This window comes from Anser brachyrhynchus (assembly GCF_964034855.1).
Source record: "Anser brachyrhynchus genome assembly, chromosome: 4".
In the NCBI taxonomy this organism is placed as follows: Eukaryota; Metazoa; Chordata; class Aves; order Anseriformes; family Anatidae; genus Anser; species Anser brachyrhynchus.
The window spans coordinates 76,757,351-76,777,446 of record NC_137698.1 but is presented as its reverse complement, the minus strand read 5'-3'; the positions used below and the strand labels follow the sequence as shown (position 1 = coordinate 76,777,446).

The following is a 20,096-nucleotide window of genomic DNA, read 5'->3' as shown; positions in this document are numbered from 1 at the left end:
CACCCGCTTTGGAGGTGGGAAAAGTCACAGATTTTTGTTCCCAGGACCGTTTTTTTGTTTTTGTCAGATGACTGTTTAATGTGAAACGCAAGAAAATGCCATTTTTTCCTCTGACTTGTTACGCAGTCTAGCCTGTATTGTTTAAAAGCATGTAGTAAGAGTTCTAATTATTCTCTTCAGTATTTCTGAATAACGTCTTTATTCAGAGACTGAACTCTTTGGTTTTTAATGTCAGCCTCTGAATGTAATGATTTATATACACATGAAATGACGTTGAAAATATCTCTGAAGGAGCTTTTTCAAAGATTTCTTTCACAGAAACCACCTCTTTAACCGAGGCAAGGAAAAATGTTCTGCTGAAGGCTGTCCAATATTAGAGACTGAAATAAACATGTTTACGGTCATACCTTTCATTATGAAATAACACATAATTTGACCTATGCTTTTTGCTTTCATGTCAGGACTATCTCCTGAATGAGACGTAAACCTGACAAACTTTGCTTGGCAGGAATTAGCAGCTTTATCTGAGAGCTTTATGTATTTTAAGGGGTTCCCTGAAGTTAATCTCTGTGGAAGATGCTGAACGTAACTATAAGAGTAAAGTATTTAACCTTTTATCAGACCATGAGGTAGGAAAAATACCTAAGGAAGGAAAAAAGACCCAGAACAAACACGGAAGTGCATTTTACTCCCCCCTCCATCCTCCTCCCCCCCCCCTTTTTTTTTACCCCCTGAAATTTACTTGAATGGATAAGAAAATGCTTTTACCAAGCTCAAAAAGACAAAAACTCTCTATTTTGCTCTTCTCTGCTCATTGCACGGGCCCATATTTCTGGTTTGTCTTTACACATGATGAGCGTATTTGATCAGGTCTCCCTTTCATCAGGGATGTTAGTGTGAAATTGAGATTTGAACATCTTGGAGAGGAGTAACTTGTATCTTATAATAACGCTTTGGAATGAATGAATCTTCCCCAAGGAGTTTCCACGCTCGCTCTTTGTTCAAGTTTAGCTCTAACCACTCCTTTCCTTTAGAAGTGATCCAGGGCGGGGGGGAGACGGCAAAATCAAGGTATGTGCTCGTGCTGTGTTTGTAATGCGTAAGAGCTTTAAAAAATAATTTTCAATCAAGACAAATCTGCCTTTGGAGAATTGGTTAAATTTGCCTTCAGAGGAAATTTGAACGCTGGTAGCGGAGATGGTTTTGAGTCCTTTCTCTGCGAGGAGTCTATAGAAAATCTGCCTCTTGTGCCTTTCGTTTGGAAGCATTCATATTTTTTCTGATGACAGTTTCTTTTCCTACTCTGAGCAAGAGCAGGAAGATGCGTCCTTTGATATGGTAAGTTGTTTAATAAAAGGCAGTCTGCAAGCTGCTGATTGTGTAACTGCAGATGTCCTTGGGCATGCTTTTTCAGTCCTTCCAGTCTGTCCTTCAAATGGTCTTGGGAAGCGTGGGCTTCTCCTCGGCAGCCCTTCCCAGATACGTTGAGCAGCAGTTTTGTTTTCCCGTGTGCTTTGTCTGCACGTGAAGCTGCTTCCACGTTGCAACGTTTGAGGGCTGCTCTAGCAATTTTACTTGGCCTGCAGCTGGTCCTTAAATATCTGCAGGCTTGGCTACATGCTAACAAATGATATAAGTTCAATTTGTTTGTGGAGTCCAGGGGATTTTTCTACTTCTGCTCTTGTGACATGGAAAGTACATACAGCACCCTTTTTTTTTTTTTTGGCTTGCCATTGGGGATTGTTTCACCCCTAGCTAGTCTGGGGTCCTGTTTAACAATGGAGTGAAAGCTTCCCAAATAAGATACAAAACTCTTAGGTTGGGACATGAAGTTTTAGGTTAGATTTTAATGAATAATTAGGAGCCACTAGTCTGTGCAGCATGAAGTTCAGTGTTTCGTTCACAGAGCTCATAACATCACCTACATGGGCATCAACATCTGATATTAGTAGCGGCCGACTAGATGTCATTTTGCTGTCATCAGTGCCTAATTTCTTTCTGTATCTCAGACTGGATCAAAATGCCAGTTCATACATACACCGGACTATGATACGATGCAGCATTTAATATGAATTGGGAAGTTTCAGGCAAAAAGAGAAATTGAGGGGTTCACAGCTCAGGCAACTCAAGAGGGGAAGAAATAAATCTCAAATGTACATTTGCACATGTGGATCTTAATTTTTTTTCCTTCCCTCCTTCCTACGGAGGTATCTTCATGTTGTCTGACCTTCACTGTTAGTGTGGATGTTCAGATTGCACTTAGATGAGCTGTAATGCAAATCTTTAAGTCTATTCCGTCTTTCAGAGAAAATAGAGCATGATAATTGTGGGATCACTGCAAAGAGCTATCCACCTTTTACTTGGTTTAAGTAGCTATGAAAATAGGAGTACTTGATGTGGCTTTCTTGTTTATTTCAGCAGATCATAAATTTAGCTCTGTTTGAGGGTTTCTGTAAGAGAGAGTTGTTTCCTAGAGCTGAGCAGCTCAGTTGTATAAACAAGAAAACATTCAGTATTATCAGCAGTGAAAATTCTTGCCTTTTATCTGCTTTAAAACAAGCTCACAAAAGGTTGGCTAGAAGTGCAAACTGTGTTGCTCTCTGTGTGGCTGAGATCCTTGCGTAGCTTAAAAACGTGTATTGGCCAAGATCAAATTGATACGATAATTCATTTCGGTTATAAAAATCTTGGCAAGACTCGGTAATGTTTTAAATGTAGATAGCCTGCTTTAGGCTTATAATTTTCTTCAACTGTTTATTCTAGAAAATAGTCACAGCTGTAATATAGAAGTCATGAGAAAGATACGGTGCAGGTTACCTTATGGAAATGCTCTAGATATCTCTCTGGATATAGAGGGGAATAAAGTTCCCTTTTTATCGCTTGCATGAAGTGTTATTCACTCTAGACTTGGTTTGGTCTGTGGTTTGCTTCCTGACTGGAAACCCAGTAGCGTCAATTAAGTTTGTTAATCGTTTTTGAAGAGAAAAATCTTTCTTAAACTGAGATTCTTTGGGAGTTGAGCTTTCGTTATGCAAAATGAGAGCGTTGGCTCCATATTTTCCCATTATGGACTAAGCAAAACACTAGAGAGAGAAAAGCCGGCTCCAAGGGAGAGCTGTAGCACCTGAAGCCTGCACTATAGCAGAAAATCCCCTGGTTGGTGGTTGTCTAACCTCAGTGCTCGCTAAAACTGCTTCTTTATTTCTGTCTGAAGGTTGCCTTCGTTCTGTAAGTGCTTGTAATAAGGACGGGGTGTCCCCCTTCAGTCGTCATGATGCTAATAAGCAACAGCATCGTTGGGATACCGACAGGTAGCTTGGCACCGTTCCTTTACTGCCCAAGGGCGTGAATAGGGCTCTGCAGGTTTGGGTGGAGAGGCAGCTCTGGTCCTTCCCCTCCTTTCCTACACGAATATTGGGCTTTTTGCTTTGGTTTTGTGGGGGATCTGGGGCATCTCTACTGTGTAGTTACACAGGTTAGAAGTTGCCTGGTGGTGCTGGGGCGGTGAAACTCCCTCTTGTCTTTTGCAAACTCCTCCTGGGCTGTCAAAGCTTTTGCAGTCCCTTCCCATCACTTTTCTACCTGGGTGTCACCTGCCCTGCGGCGCTTTGCGCTGTGTTCCCCTGGTAGGGGCTGCCATGGGGAGAGGTGAAGGAAAGGAGCAGAAATTCCTGTTAGAGATCAGAGATGAATGAGGCACTTGGTTAGAAGGAATTCTTACGGGTTCTGGTGTTCTCTCAGGGCTACTTGTGCATATTTTAGTGGATAAAAATAAATAGTCTGGGGCTGGTTTGATAAGAGATTTAAAAGTATTTCAGAGAAAAGATACCTAAGCTGAACCGTCTCCAAATAGTTTTTATAACAAAGGAAAAGGGAGGTAAACCTTGCCCTGCCAAATTTGAGTATTTTAAAACATTGACTTTAAAGACCGATTCTCTTTCTTTTGCAGCTGCAGCCGCCTTCGAAACATTCAGAGTATCCTGACACAGAGCAGCAAATCTCAGCCTGATGGAATCCTTTGCATTTTAGGTTTGTGTTACTTTTTTTTTTCCTCCCACTCTTCTCACTGTATTGATGAAGATGCCATGAGTTTCAGAAAGATGAATATTATCTCCTCCTTCCTGTCCCATCCCTGTTTGCCAGCTCTCTGATTGCTGCACCCTTTTCTCTCTCAATATTTCTCAGGCCTAAGTTCAGGCAGACTTAGTGCAGTAACAACAATGATATTAATGTTCTTCCAAGCCTTAAGAAAATTGAGTGGCTGGAGGAAAGATGAAATCTGTCTTAATGTCCAGATTTAAGGAAAGATTGGAAGAATTTAACCCATCCATATTTAGAGTAAACAGTCAGCTGTCCGGGCGGTGTTTGTGCTCTAGCTGGCGCTTGGCATAGGAGCTGAAAGCATACGTGTTGCAGCTGGTTTCCCCACGGAGGCAGGGATGTGGAAGAAACTAGAAGGAGCTGGATAAGACCCTAGGAGTGCCAGGGTTCGTAATCATGATCTGCAGGGCTGTGGGGAGGGGTGGTTGAGAGCAGGCTCAGCTTGTAAGATACGAGGAGGGGGAGAAGGGGGAATCAGGAGCCAGGCAGAGTTAATAAAACTGGGTTTTAGCAGGAGGGTGGTCTTCCCTCAGGAGAAGTAATTCAAAATGCACTTAAAGAGTTGCTTGAGAAACCTGGGAAGCAGTTGCGAGTTAAATGGTGGTGTTTAAACAGTATGTGGTTTCCGTGCTTTATTTCTTCTGGGGGTAGGGGAAAAGAGAATACAAAACAAAGCTGCGTGTGGAGGTATGCTACAGGAAAGTAACATTTTTTTTCCTGATACTTTTATCATTTCTGTATGTAGCATTGACTTTTGTTTCTTAATATATAATTAATATTGGTACATTAAAGAAGTCAGGAACGATGATTGAAATTCCCTGCAGGATTGGACTAGGGTAACTGTGCAAATAATGTGTAACAGTCAAGGATGGAAAAATCGAGTGTAGCCCTAAAAAAGTTGTGTAGTAATGGGTTTGTAATAAGAAACAATACAACAGATAGTTTCCTGGCATAGCCTGTTTTTGATTTCTTTTTTTTGAATGGTACAGCAAGAAAACTTGAAGAAGCTTTCTTAGTGGACCACAAAAATCTTAAAAGGTGCATAACCTAGTTCTCTTTTGATGTCGACTATGTAACAACCTTCCTAACCCACATTATTCACAGTCATAGTTGAAGAAATCTTTGGTTAAGTAGTAACTTCACAGGTAGGTGATCTATTAGGTAGCTCTGTCAACCTCGCATCAAAACTTAATGATACAAGATAAATCACTTGGTTTGCCTTTTAATGCCAGTCAAGTTCCGTAAGATACCCCAAGTTGTGCCATCTCTTAATTCTGGCCGTTGACGCTGCACTACTCCAGGACTCTTAATTCTGAAGCTGCAGTAAGTCTCAAGCAAAAAAGTCACTCAAAACATTGTACAGCTTTGGGGAAAACATCAGAGGCAAAAGGAATTCCTTTGTGTAAGCCTTGTGTGATGTGGAATGTTTAAGACCATGCATAAGGCTGCCTCTTAATGCGCGTTTCTGTTATGGAAATATAGGAAGCGTGTTTTGTCATTAGACTTGTGCTTTGCAGTAATCTTTCTGCATGCACAGTGGGGCTGTTGTTGTCTGAGCTGACCTGTCTAATGTAGCCGGCAGAATTTCTCGCATAACTTCTGGTTAAGCAGGAATGTCTCTGTTATGAATACATTAAATCTGTCTTCAAATTCACACTTGGAGTGACAAAAATATCATCTTACATCTTGATTCCTCTTGACTTCTATATAAAGCAGTTAATCTTTTATACTTTTTTTTTTTACAATCACTGCATTTTATATTTCACCTGGCTCTTTTTAATGACTTGGGGCTAGTGTATTTCCCTCCCCCCAGCTTGCCTTTTACCCACTGCACGGTGAGATGAAACAGTATAAAATTCACAGCTTCGCTTCAAGTGGTGCAGCATTTCTACCGGAATTGGGAAAATTCTAAAGAGGTGCAGAACCAACCAGCTATTGACACAAGACACATTTAAATGCAGATCTAGCTAATTTTAAAGAATCCTGGGTCTTGTATTTTAAAATGGTTGAGCAGTGGCATTTCTGCATTCTTTGCTGGTGACAAAAGGCATCGCAGCTGACAGGAAAATGGCATCTGGAGGTCAGGAGAGAAGAGACGCGTGTCAGATGCGTCTTAAAGAAGCTGTGGTGTCTCAGCTGGAGTGCATTGCTGTTAAAGCTAAGAAAATATATTGAACTACCTAAATTATACTGTCAACTACTCTTTTATAATGCTGCTGTTTCTCACAATTTACTTTGGGCAGATTTTTAGCTCACGGTTAAGTTGACGTGATTCCTGAGGATGTGTATTTAGTAGGCTCTCTCTGTAAATCTGACTGTAGGTTGTAGCTCTTCTGACTTTAGATCAAACTTTGTGTCGCGGTTCAGCATAGCTAAGGTAAATTTTTCCAGACCTTGACATTTACCTTTTATACTCCCTGAAGAGGATAGGAGCACTTTAGAGCCTGTGCCAGTAGATCTTCAAGTTACCTTGTTTTTTCTCATGTATGACGATGACTTTAGGATCTTTTAAAATTACATCTGCACTACATAGAGCTCATGCACTTAGGATGTGGGGGAAACCTCACCAGAATTTAGTACGTTGAACTGGTTTTTCATCCCATCTCCTCTCTAAATGAAGACTATTTTAATAATTCAAGTGCCACTTCTCTTGAATGGCAGCTGTACAACCGTGTGATGGTTTTGGGCAGCTGTCAAATAGGTGACCAGTCCATTTGCTCCAGCCTCACCTTCCTGCTACCCCCCTGTGTCTTGAGAGCTCACGTGGGTGTTCGAGGTGCTAGGGAACAGGTATTGCTTTTGGTGCACAGAGATCTGTCAGGAATGCATGGCTGGGACCAAGAAAGAGTGACTTGTCTTTTCCTGTAGATTGCTTATGTCAGTTTATCAACTGAGAAGTTGCAAACGAGGTGGCTGAGCTGAATCCCTTTTTGTTGCAGAAAAGGGATGCAGCTCAGAAAGGGATTTCAGTTGCAGAAAAGGGATTCTTGCCCTGTCCTTGGCCTCGTGGGCAGCAGCGAGCTGCTGGGCTGCCTCACTGCCTGGCTACACCCTCGTGAGGAGCTGAGACAGCCTGGGATTACTCAGTTTGTGGCTCTCCTGAGCCAGGCGTGGGGGTTTCCGAATTACCAGCCTTCCCCATTGTTCTCCTGAGGGCTCCTGACAGGCTTTCTGGAGGTATCCGATCTTTGCCTGTGTTTCATTTCCTGTTTGTTTTCCACTAACTGGATCTGTGCCTTTAACTGCAGATGCTTCGGTAGAATAGTGTAAAAGCCCCAGTGTGAAAAATCCTGTCTGTAGTGGATAGTAAAAAATAGTAAAAAGGAGTATTCTGCATAGTCGGTGGTTTTATGGTTCACAAATTACTTCCCTGCTGTCCTGTCGGTGTGCTGCAGGCAGCAAGTTCTCCTGTGATCTCTGGTATAAGAATGAAGCTGATCAGCTGCCCCCCCTTGATAACATCTTCCTTTTGTCTTCCCTTCTTCTCTTCCTGTCACTGAAAAAGCAGGGTTTTGCTTTTTAGCTTTGAAGATTTCTGAAGACCTGGTGCACCTGGATGCTTCTCTCACTATTCTAGGGATGGCTACCTCTTAATTTTTCTATAAGGACTGTTTTATCTTCCGATTTCCCGTGCTTATTATTTCTCTCTCCTTTTCTCCTGGTTCTCTGTTACTCGTAGCCTGTCCCCTAGGCTCACCACCTTGACTCTTCAGGGTTTAGAGACCTCTGTAATGAGCCTGATTGGATGAAAGTGGCTGTGACATTTTGCACTTTCCCCTTTGTTTTGCCCATAGTTGAGTGTGTCTCGTTAGATTAACATCTGATAAGTGCTGTTTGCTTGTGAAACATTAGCAATACCTCTTGCAGAACTGATCTAACAGCTTGCTGCCGCTGAAAGGGACCATCGGAACTCCTTTGTGCTCCATTGATTGCTCATCAGATTGTCTTCAAAAGTTGCTTCAGTCAGGCACGTAAGCAGTAAACCAGTTTATCTTCAGGACACCGTGTGCTAATTTTGTAATGTTACAGTGGATTTCAGGCTGACCGGTTATGTTTAGAGTTCCCAAGAGCAAAGGGGTGGTTACTTGCTGGAAGGAGGGTCTTTCCACCCTTGGTTCTAACTCAAGTCCTGCCTTGAGATGGGAGCTTTGGTACCACGATCAGTTTGTTGAGCCCCATTGAATTCTACATTACATCTGCTTTTGTGGGAATGGAAATTTAAATTTAAAGAGAACCGGAGAATGGTCTGCCTCACCTTGCTCTTTTGCTTGCTGTCCGTCTTTAAGTTCCCAGATCCAGGGCAGTCTGGTTGTACAGATTATTGGCACAGCAATGACAGAGCATTGCAGCAGAGAGGAAAAACGAGCAGCTGGGGCTGAGAATTATTTGGCTGAGCTGTACTGATGCTGTGACCGGAGTTAGAGATGAACTGCTAAGGCTCCCCTTTATCAGGGACACCTAACATCCAAAGTCCTGGCATCACAGAACGGTTTGGGTTGGAAGAGACAGAAAAGATCATCCAGTTCCACCCCCCTGCTGTGAGCAGGGACACCTCCCCCTGGCATTGCGGCTCACTTTCAGAAAAGCATGTTCCAGTGCTGCGTATAGGAATGGGAGGTCAGTGCTAGAAGCTAGATAGCAGAGGAATGAGGATTTCAAGATCCTGGCAGAGTTTTGAGGGCTGAGAAAGCCAGGGCTAGTGTGGTGTAGTTTCCCCCTTTCCCAGCACAGTTCAATGAACTCCATGTTATAGCACGCTATAAGAAGCTACGAGCAGGGAGCAGAATCAGTTTCATAGCTTCAGCACAACTTGAAGTGATTCAATTCATCTCTTCTGTGTGCTTAAACCAAATATGTGATACTTGGGAATATATGTCAGCTATCCAAAGAACTATTACTAGGCAAAGGAGAGGTTTTTTTTAAGATGTGGGATTCAGTAACTGGAGGCAGACACTGCATCTGGTTAACACCTTAAAGCCTAAAGCATAGCTCTAAAAAAAAAAAAAAGTGTAGTTAGGAGAACCTAGTGTTTGTTCCATTTTCTGATGTGCTCAGGTGACTTGAGAGTAGTTTGATTTGCGATGCAAGTCCCAAAGCCCAGACATCCAGGCTGGGTTATTATGTTATCATCGTACTGATCTCGTTTGGATGGCAATGATACGTTGGCAGTCATCCAACTGTATCCTAATACAGCTTGGTGGGAAAACGTGACCTTAGTGTTTATGAGAGATTTTGTGGCATTCGAGACCCGTGATCTCTACCATGTATGGATGCTGAGGATGCTGTCTCTCGAATAGCTTTACCTGTGGAGAAAACTTGATTTATTTCAGTAGAATTAGGTCTGTTTTCCAGAGATGAAGGCCTTCCCTAAATCTGTGGCTTGTTTCTTTTCTCTTGTATTTGTTTGTTCTTAACTCTTCATGTTACAGATCTTCAGTCCTTTTTATTTTCCCAATAACCACAAAACCTTTTTTTTAATGAAAGCTGTTTGTATACCATATGTGATGTTCGAATGTCTTTTGACTTGTTAGAAGTCTGCAGTGGCTTTCTGGTGACTCAGGGATTACACTGTAATACTTGCGAGATAATGTTTAATCATGTATTCTAATGCAGGAGATTTAGGTCACAGGATTAGTTTGTTAGGAAGCTTCTATCAAGAACATATTCATTGGAATGAACACTGCATCCAGACAGACGTCGAGTTTCAATTACTAGATAAAATTGAAACTCTATTGCTTCATAACACTGCAGAAAACTAGACTATTTTTTATGCGGGACCTGTAGATTTAGGTCAAAAGAAGAATGTCAGCATGTAGCAATGAACTTGCAAAAGCTCCCTTGTTCCTCCCCTACTTTCCCACTGTGTTCAGCTCAGAAGTGCCCACTGTCTGTGTGAAGGTATTCAGGTAATATTCCTGTTTAAATAGTTTTCTTAGCTGGGAAGAACACAAACTTTACAGGTGCAGTGTCTTCAGACACAACTTTTCATGTATGACTTTGCTTTTGCAGGAATAGACAGCCGATACAACGAAGGTTGCAGGGAACTGGCAAACTATCTGCTTTTCGGCTTGTATAGTCAGAGTAACAATGACTTCGAGAGAACTGGTTTTCCTGAAGAAGTGCTTGATGGTAAGTAGTATACTCAGCATTTTCACCAATTCTTCCGTCCCTCTGGAGAGAGGCTGGGCCAGGAAAGGTGATAGACAACGGGGAAAAAAGTAAAAGCCAGAAAATTTCTAATCACGTATATAGACCTGAAAAACTGTTCTAAAAACACTACTGAAGAACCCTTGTTCAAATTTCCTCCCACCCCCCTTCAGGACTTCCTCCAAATGATCTAAACATAGAGAAATAACCCTAACCATTATCAGAGCCCTAGATCAGTCATGGTGTGTTTGTACATTTATCATCAATTATTATCTGATCAAACCAGTGGAGTTCTTAAAGACTAAAGCTATTTTTTTCCTTTACTTTAACATATTCCCTTATTTTCATGCAACTTTGAATGTCCTACATGTTGTAGGGCTAGTTTTCAGTTGGAGCAACCTGATGTAATATCAGGCAAGAGCAGCTGTAGTTTACAGTTCTCTAAGTGCTCTGTGAGTCCTCATCACTGACACTCTTGGCTTGTCAAAGGACAGGCTGACGCAAGTTCTGTGCAAGACTTCAGAATAAACCCGCGGTTGTTCTGGACAGTAAAAAGTACTATTGTACTTGGAGCAGCGTAAAGCTGCCAACTGTTCCATTAAAAAAAAAGTGGGGAATGATTGTTTATTCAAATAGTTAAATAATTTCTTTTAATGAGGCACATTATAGGAAAAGTGTTTTCTGGTCAGTTCCTGTGCTCTTTTTGTGTTCGTATAATTCTATATATGGAGTCTTGATGCTAGAATAATACTTGTTCTGCTTGTTGCAGATATAATCATATTAATAAAACCTGATAGTGTCCATCTGTACTGTAACCCTGTGAATTATAATCATCTTTTGCCATATGTGGCATTTTGGAGGAACTTGCATTTTCACTGTCTAACTGAAAATGAGGTAAGTGGAAAATCAGTGCAGATAAGAACTGCATTTCTGTAATATCTTTCTGATGAACTCATATTCAAAGTGGACATTTGTTTTTTATGTTCCTTCTGGAATCTTTATTTCATATTCAGTAGGGAGTGATCCCCATCTACATATGGGTATTAATTGCTTTGCCTAATGTGTGTGAGAAGAATATTTTTAATACTTTGCAATTGCTGGAGCATTAAAACAAATTGCTTCCCTCCCCCACTAACTTATAATTGTTTTGATATGACTCAGTGATCTTTTAGTGAGGAAAAACGTGGGTTGTAAAAAAATACAGAATCTGAATCAAGTCAAATACTGAGATTCTGAATCAAAGCACTGAGATTTCCAGCGATTGTCTTGTTTGCTGTCAAAGCAGTGTTTTAATGCTTTGTATGCCAATAGTTTCAGAACATTGGAAAAAGTTGGCTTAGCAAGCCATTTAAAATGAATAAACTATTATGTATTTTTATTTTAACTTTCAACTATTCCTTTCAAGAGCTATTAATTTCAGTAAGGAAAAAAGCTGGGTTATGTCACTCACTTTGATCAGAACATGGTTACTGGATAAGAGTTTCATCTTGTAGTTCAAAAGTCAAGGTATTCGTAGAAAAAGCTATCTTTATTGTAGTAAAGAGAAGGCAAGAGAAGTAAGAAATGAAAATAATTGTTTGCCATTCCAATTCTCTGTAATGAATAACATAAATGAGGATGCTGGTGGACAATTAGTTGCTTAGCTGCCAAGAAGTGTGCCACTTCGGCATGCAGTATTACAAAGCAGCGTGCTGTTGTCTCCATGTGCTACTCTGCAGGCAGTTCTGGTGTTTAGGTGCAGAATAAGAACCTTTTTATTCCAATTGAGACTGGAAATTATCTTTATTTAGACCCATTAAGGCAAGCTTTTTTCCCCGTTAGGAAACTGTGTAGTTCCCTCTCTAAATTAGAGTGATACTGAAATCTGAGGGAAGTGGGGCAGGAGCCGTGATGTAAATGGGTGAAACTAGTGCAAGAAGAAATGGAGAGGGAAGGGAGAGAACCATTTTGTTCCCTTGAGCTTCCAGTGATGGGGGTTTTGATCGATAGTGTTTTTGTGTGGCTGTTTTGTAGTGAGATTTATATCACACAGTTATGAAATAATTTAGAAGGGACCTCCAGAGAACACCTTGTCCAGCCTCTTGCTTAAGGCAGGGTGAGCAGTGAGATCGGATCCGGTGACTTGAGGGTTTTTATGGCTGGGTGTTGAAAACCTCCAAGGACGATGACTGCAGAACTTCTTTTGGCTACCTGACCCACCACTTGACTGTCCTAATGGTGAAAAATGGTGAAAAAGCATTTCCTTTTATCCAGTCTGAATTTTTTTGTTTCACATCATGCCCTTTGTCACGCATCCTGCTGCTGCACACCACTGCGAAGAGCCTGGCTTTGCCATCTCAGTAACAATTCTGCAGGTGTTGAAAGGCAGCTATGGGGTGAAGCCACAGCATCTGAACAGTGCCAGGACCTCGGCCTTTCCTCCCTTGTAGGACAAGTGCTCCAACCCCATGATCATCTCGGTGGCCCTCCAGTGAACTCAGTCCTCTTTGTCAGTGTCTTACTTGATTGTGAGTCCCAAACTGCATGCGGTATTCTAGATATGGTCCCCTGAGTGCTGCACAGAGGATAATTACGTTTTGTTTGGATGTAAACAGCTGAACTATAGGTTAAAACGTGCCATAGCAAAATCTAAAGCCTCATAAGGCTTCTCTGTTGCTAAAAACCACACGGAAAGGGCAAAGCAGCATGCCTGAAGGTGGTCAAACAGGCATTTTGGCATGAAGAATGGAGCAGTTTTTACCACACCTTTGCTAGCACAACTGTAATCTAAGCTACTGAATTTTAAGCTGTATCTGCTTATGGGCTTTTGTATGATTTGTTATGGTAAGTAGTTACCTTAATCACACAGTGCTGGCTTGAAATAATGGTGTAAGTAGAAAGGTAACCATACAGAAATGAATGGAAGAGTTTGAGACTTCTAATGCTGAAAATAAAGGTGCATTTCACTGCATCGCTCAGCTCATTCACATAAAGCAGAGCTTCCAGTCACATTTCTCTTGTGTAAGATTGCCAATTTCCTAGATTACTTCTGAATTAAAATAGAATTAAAAAAAAAAAGTTGCTGTGTCAGCCTTTAGGTGCATCCTGTTTACAGGAAGATTGTCTGTAGTGGCTTTTAAGCAGGCTTTTTTTTTTTTTTTAGTGGTAGAAATAACTTTTGCTTGTTTTTCAAAAAGTGAAACAAAGTGCTTTGGAAATAAAGCAAGCAGTGCCATACCTGGCTCAGTAGCTCTTGATGAGGCTGGCAAAACCTGTTGCCTCTCCTCGCATTCTTCCTTCCTGTTTGCCTTTAACAGGGGCATGGGCTTTTCAGTGAATATCCTAGTTAGTGGAGGAAAAAAAACACATTAGTGAAGAATGCTCATTTTCAAAGTGGACAAGTAAGATAAAACAGTGAAATTTAATGCATATCGTATAAGCTTTCTAGGTGTCATTACTGCACCAGTTACGAAAAGGGCTGTACGCATATCTGCAGTTACGGGTAGTGAACAAGCCTCTAGCATGCTGTCTAAACCCAAGTTCTCCTTCTGATGGCATTTTCAGTTATGAGAAACTGGCAGCTGTTTAGTGCTTGGCTTTGAACTAAGGCTTTGATCTGGTTTCCTGGGATTCAAAACAGAGCGCATCATGGAGGAACTTGGTATGCTTCTTAAAATCAGGCTCGTCTCAAAAGAACTTGTTCTTAAAAGAAATTTCTTGTGTGCTGCCTGACACTCAGAAGAGCTGTACATAAAAAGTTCATAATCGTGTAATTTACCTGTATGTTAAGTTCAGAGCAGTGTAAAATAAATAAAAAGTCAACAAATCACTGCTGCATTCTGATGTGTGCTTGCAGCCCAGAAGCCAACCATATCAGGGGCTGCACCAAAAGCAGCCTGGCATCGGGGTGAGGGAGGGGATTGTCCCCCTCTACTCCGCTCTCATGAGGCCCCACCTGGAGCCCTGAATTCAGCTTTGGGTTCCCCAGCACAAGAAGGACATGAAACTGTTAGAACAAGTCCAGAGGAGAGCCACAGAGATGATCGATAGGCTGGAGCACCTCTGCTATGAAGACAGGCTGAGGGAGTTGGGGTTGTTCAGCCTGGAGAAGAGAAGGCTCTGGGGGAGACCTCACAGCAGTCTACCAGTACCTAAAGGGGCTGCAGGAGAGCTGGGGAGGGACTCCTTGTCAGGGGGTGCAGTGATAGGACAAGGGGTGATGGCTTTAAACTAACGGAGGGCAGATTTACATTAGATATAAAGAAGAAGTTCTCTCCTTTGAGGTTGGTGAGGCACTGGGACAGGTTTCCCAGGGAAGCTGTGGGTGCCCCATCCCTGGACATGTTCAAGGGCAGGTTGGATGGGGCTCTGAGCAAGCTGGTCTAATAGGTCTGACCCTGCCCATGGCAGGGGGATTGGAACTAGATGATCTTTAAGGTCCCTTCCAACCCAAGCCATTCTATGATTCTGATCTTGCTCTAAAAAATAAGTGTCTCTTGAAATACCCAAAGGTGCTAAGCCTGCTGCAGAGTTGCTGCTACGCTGTGTAAAAATGTTTTTTGTGTGATATACCTCTTCAATCTAATTTTCAACCTCCTCTGAACTGTAAGTATGGCATTTGCACTTTGTTCCTGCTCTAGTGCTAGAAATATGGTATGGAGTGAAAAAAATGACTTCAGTCTGCTCCTCATGTGAAACAAGAAGATGGTGTTGGCTGCTTTTCTTCTGCTTTTCTCCTGTTTTTCCTCCATATACTCCTCCCTCAGATAGCAATTAGTTGTCATTGCTTGTTTGTGACCTGAGGCATATCTGGTCAGTCTGCTGTCCGGGTTTAGTGTTGTTAACCTGGTAATACTTTTTTCCTCAATGGCAAGTTTTTTTTTTGTGGCACATCAGTTCGCATTCTCAAAATACTTTCCTTTGTTTAAAATTTATCCAGAATCTAGCAGGTTATGTTGAAAGACTTGATTAAAACTGGAAATAAAGTATGCATTTATGCTTTCGTATGACCTTACTAAAACCTTGCTTTAAAGGCTGATTTTTAAAAAAGTCTCTGTTGGCTTGAATGTATCCATGCTTTGATGTAATTTCCAAAACACAGATGCTAAAGTGGTTCTTTGGTCTCTGTAGGTAATAATATTTTAGTGAGTTACATGAAGTTATGTTTGCCATAGATTTAAAGCTATACAGTACATGTTTTCTTTAATATAAAACTAACAGTCGAATAATTTTAAATTATTTCTTTCAGTATGAAGATGAAGAAGCTGCAGAGGAGTTCAAAATTTCCAGCTTCGTAGACATGGTTCGAGATTGTAGTCGCATTGGTATTCCATACAGCTGCCAAGGTAGGTTAGTTTGTGTTATGCTTAGTGCAAGTATTCTGCAGCATGCAAGCCATTCAGTTCAGGGAGTGAAGTTTTCCTTGCCTTTGGTAAGAAATAAGGATTAATATGTCATTAGTTTCCTTCTAGGCTTTTTTTTTTTTTTAGAGGTTGAGTTTCTTTCTGAAAAACATAAACCCTTAGACTTCATCTGAAGAGTGAATGTTCACAGCGTGAGGAAAAGAAGTAATTTGCATTCAGAGGAGTATGTACTGCTGCCACAGAAGTTCTCTGTTCAGATGGGAGCTTCAGATAAATGCTCCTTTATGTAAGGAAACAATAAAGATTTCGTTATGCAAGTTTCCTTTTTTAGCACTGAAAAAACTGGACTGCACGGCTTCCTGTTATGATCTGTAGGCAGACATGCAGTCTGAGCAATGTAATCTTACGTTGTTTAGTCAAGTGTACTTCCCAGCATCCCGAACAGCAAATATTGCAAAAGCAGTGCAATACATGCTGCTTCACTTTGTAGCATGTTTTTTTTCATCCTTAGTAAAGTAGGTGAGAGATAAACTGTGTTATAATAAAAAATAGGCTTTTTTGAACTGTTTAGGTTCAAACCAAACTACTTCAGTTAGCTTTGCTTTCTCTATAATAGTACTGCATTTCCATTCCATGTGTGTTTTCATAGTTAAAACAGCCGCGTCTGGAAACCGTTTTTCAGTTCCTCATTGCTTCCCTTGAGGAAAAAGGTGATGTACTCTCACTGCCTGGAAAATCCTTAATGTGTCAGGGCAGGGGGGAAGAGTGGAGTCCCTTTGTTAGGAAGTCCCTACAGAAGGTGTTTAGCTTAAGGATGATGATCGTGCTTCAATTTAGATGGATTCCAGCTTCACTGATTAGTAGTGTTATACCAGGCTAAATAGTTTTTCCTCTCCACCAACCTAAAATTCTGATTAAAATGGGGACAATGATGTCTTTAACTTAGGGATAGATAATTGGAGATTCTGGAGTAAGCAATGCTTCTTGTGTTTTAGCTTGACTTTTAATGGACACAGTTTTGCTAATGTCCTTGGAAAGACATTTGCACGAAAAAGTAATATTTTCTTTTTCCCTGGGGAAAAAGGGTACAAAATTTGGGGTGTAGAGAGTATTTTTCAGAAGCTTTTCTTCACCAAAAACCACTTTTCAGTTACAGGTTTGACATTGTATAGGCAAATATGATAGTTGAGAGCCTTTGTTAGAATCTCAGAACAGCTCTAGCATCTTAGAGGAAATTGGTAAACTGATGGTATTAGAGAATGTTTAAATTTTTTTTGCAGGTCATCTACAGATATTTGATATGTTCATTGTTGAAAAGTGGCCAATAGTGCAGGCTTTTGCACTGGAAGGAATTGGGGGTGACGGCTTCTTTACAATGAAATACGAAGTGAGTATTTACTTTTCATATTCTTGAGTCTTCCTTTTTGAAGCAGCAGTAAGTTCGTGGAATAATTTAAGCCACAAAGTACCTTATGGGATCATCTAGTCCTGCCTCACTACTTATAGTAGGGTCAATTTCTAAGTTGGATCAATTTTCTTGGGATTTTATCAGTCTGCATTTTGAGCATCCAAGGACAGAGACACTGTGACCTCACTGAAAGGCTGCTAGGAGCTACGCAGTGCTCTGCCCTGGATAAGTGATGACTGTTTGGTTCCACCCCAAGCCTCCTGCTGTGATTTACAACTTTGATGTTCTACAGCATCATCTACTACTAGCAGACAAAGCTTCTTCAGCTCTGCTAGTTGGGAGTTGTTCTTCAGGAGTAGTGTAACAGAAGCGGGTTAGTAACAAATGCTGCATTTCCTAGGTCATTGGTTCTGACACAGGAAATGAATCTACTTTTCTCACCAGCATTGTATATTCTTGGGTCATCATAGCCTCTTGAATAGGGCATTGGATAAGATTTTGGATCATGCTTCTAGTTTAAATAATGATTTGCTGTTCCACTCTGAGTAACTTGTGTCACTTGATTTGCTTATTAAAGATACACTAACAGCATCTTCAGAGGAAAGCTTCATATTGAAGTACTTGTACGTAGCTTCGTTTATTTCATTTTCTTGGACCTCTGCCAAAGAAATGCAGATGTTCTATCTTTTTGTCACTCCTTTTTGTTTTTTTACAGTCAGTGTTCTTTGTCTGATAATTGAAGCTGGCGGGGGACACAAAGAATTAATAGTACCATTGTTAGTCTCATCACGTTATACTGTACGTGCTTGCGCAAATGTCTTGTGTTAGTTCCTGTGTGCCTTTTCCACCAATATCTACCTTGATGCTTTTCCTTCGTTCTCTTGCTAGTAGCATAACCACCTTGTGTGAACCTGTCAGAATTGTTAAATGTCAAGTGCAGATAGGTGAGCATCTTTGTGCGGGTCTGACTGGGGAGCGGTTGCCCTTCCTGATGTCAGAAACAAGTCAATAAAAAATTGACTGTGGGAACTCGCAGGGAGTTGTTTGGATCTTCAGTTGCACTCACCCAATTTACTTCATGAATCTGCAGAAGCTTTGGGAAGATGTATGTAGAGTGTGGTGTTGGCTTTGTGAAGGCAGAGCCTTTCCAATCTGATTGTGAGAGTTGATACTGTCCTTATGGCACTCTCGAAGCCTTAAAAGGAGCAATGCAAATCCTCACTATCGGAAGAGCAAGCATGTTAACTCGCCTTTCAGCCACGTTCCAGCATGGCTTCTTCTTCCTCCTTAGAACTGTAAGGGGATTTCAAGTGGGAAGTGGAATTCTTAACATTTTACCTAACTGTGCATGGCAGTCTGCTAAGCAGCTGCTGTATGTCATAGACAAGGAGGAAAAAACAATCTATGGGAGGAAAGAGATTTTTGAAATTTAATAATTTTTCCACTATTAAAATGTGTTCTTGATCCGTTTTTAGCTCCTCAAACTTAGCTTCCCCCTGCTGTGCATTCAATGCTGCAAAATCTAAAAATCTGAAATCCAGTGATAACGTGTTAATCCTTCATTCAGTGTTTTAAGGATACTTGTTTTCTTACATGACAGAACTCTAGCAGCTAAGAAATGTTTCCTGTGTTCTGCAGTAGAATAAACATATAATTTATTCAAGGTGCCGTAATTCAGAAAATTTACTGTACCGATAATTGAATGGAAGTTAATGTCTGGGATATCATTATTGCCATAGCTTATGGTATATGTAATTGGAATAGCTATGTAAAGCAGTGGTTTAAGAAAATTACAGTCTGTTGCATTTTGAGTTAAGGGAGTGTGGGGGAACACAGTAAATATAGACGTTATTCGCATACAGGTGTCCCTCTAGGAATGTATTTTGGAATAGTGTTTTTGTACACATCATCTTAAAGCTTGGAAGAAGGTAATGCTAATTGCGAAGTTAAACTAGCTTTGCCTAAACTTCAATTTTGCATAGAGTGAGAATGGACTATTGTCTAGGACTAGTAACTTTGGAATCTACTTCTTGTCTGTCCCAGGAAACTGATCTTTCCCTTCCAGCTAATATTATTCTTCACTGTTAATTCAGTTTCCAAAAATATTTTGTGAAATTGTTTAAAAGGTGCAAGCAAAACTTTTCATGTACTTGAGGACATGAGCATCCAGAATATTGGCATCATTTCTGGTCAATTCTTTCGTAAACCGTAGTGGAAAAACATTTCTGATTTCAGAGTTGAGGAGGACTTTGGGCAGTATTCTGCAAGTCTGTTTCAGTGCAGCTTAAACCTGTATGTGTGGTGTTTATCCTGGCATTTTTCACAGAAGTCCATTTAAAATATTTTGCAGCTAATGGATGTCAGCGTTGATTTGTGGAAAACATACAGCAAGATGGATCCAGTTTCCTTGGAGGACTTGGTATTTGAGGTAATGCAGGTGTAATTTTCTGATTCAGTGACTGTTAGTCTGGATGCAGAGCTAAGTTGTTGTGTGCCTTTAGTCTTATTTTTTGATTTTATTTTTAATAGTGCTTACAATCTACTGGATCCGCATAGTGATTGCAGGGTCTGTAAAATAGCGCATCTTGGATTCCTTAAAGTTCTTAAAACGCCTGAAGTTCCTACAAAAGATTCCCTAAGTCTTGTGATGTTATTCAGGTCACAGGGCTATGTACAAAGTTGTATGTTTGTGTGTGTTAATCCTCCATTTGTAGTGAGGGGGGGAAAAATCCATCCCTACAGCCATTCTTCACGAAAAAAACGTTTTCACGGTTGCTTTGTAACTGCTTTAAGTGGGTAACAGTGACACACAGTGGCTACCCTGAAGCTTTGTGAAGTACAAACAATAGGTTAGGTGATTCCTTATTTTAAAGAGTTGATCTGATCTCAATGCTAGAAAAGGGAGACGTATATGAGTATTAGCATATATAATTTGTCTTTATGTGAGTTCTCAAAACTGAATTTCTACCTTCTCTGATTTACCCGTTGTACTTGCTCAGGTAGTCAAAATAAGACGTTATTTCTACCAGAACCGGTTACAGACCAAGTTTTGCATTTGTGGCTATACCTTCCCTAAATGTAGACTGAAGTTAATCAGT

The 20,096-nt window shown here is 40.8% G+C and overlaps 1 protein-coding gene across 4 annotated transcripts in view; it reads left to right on the top strand.

Moving 5' to 3' along the window:
- DNAAF9 (dynein axonemal assembly factor 9) overlaps nt 1–20,096 on the top strand; it is a 74,948-nt gene that overhangs the window by 6,359 nt on the left and 48,493 nt on the right. For 2 of the 4 annotated variants that reach the window (XR_013951348.1, XM_080592235.1), the window contains exons 2-8: nt 3,215–3,311; nt 3,950–4,029; nt 10,111–10,230; nt 11,018–11,142; nt 15,476–15,572; nt 16,871–16,977; nt 19,349–19,426. Coding sequence is in view for 3 of the 4 variants with exons in the window: in XM_080592235.1 (XP_080448361.1) it covers nt 3,215–3,311; nt 3,950–4,029; nt 10,111–10,230; nt 11,018–11,142; nt 15,476–15,572; nt 16,871–16,977; nt 19,349–19,426 (704 nt within the window). In the remaining variant the exon portion in view is untranslated. The remainder of the gene's footprint in view (nt 1–3,214; nt 3,312–3,949; nt 4,030–10,110; nt 10,231–11,017; nt 11,143–15,475; nt 15,573–16,870; nt 16,978–19,348; nt 19,427–20,096) is intronic. The other 2 variants (XM_080592236.1, XM_080592237.1) reach the window with 1 other exon arrangement.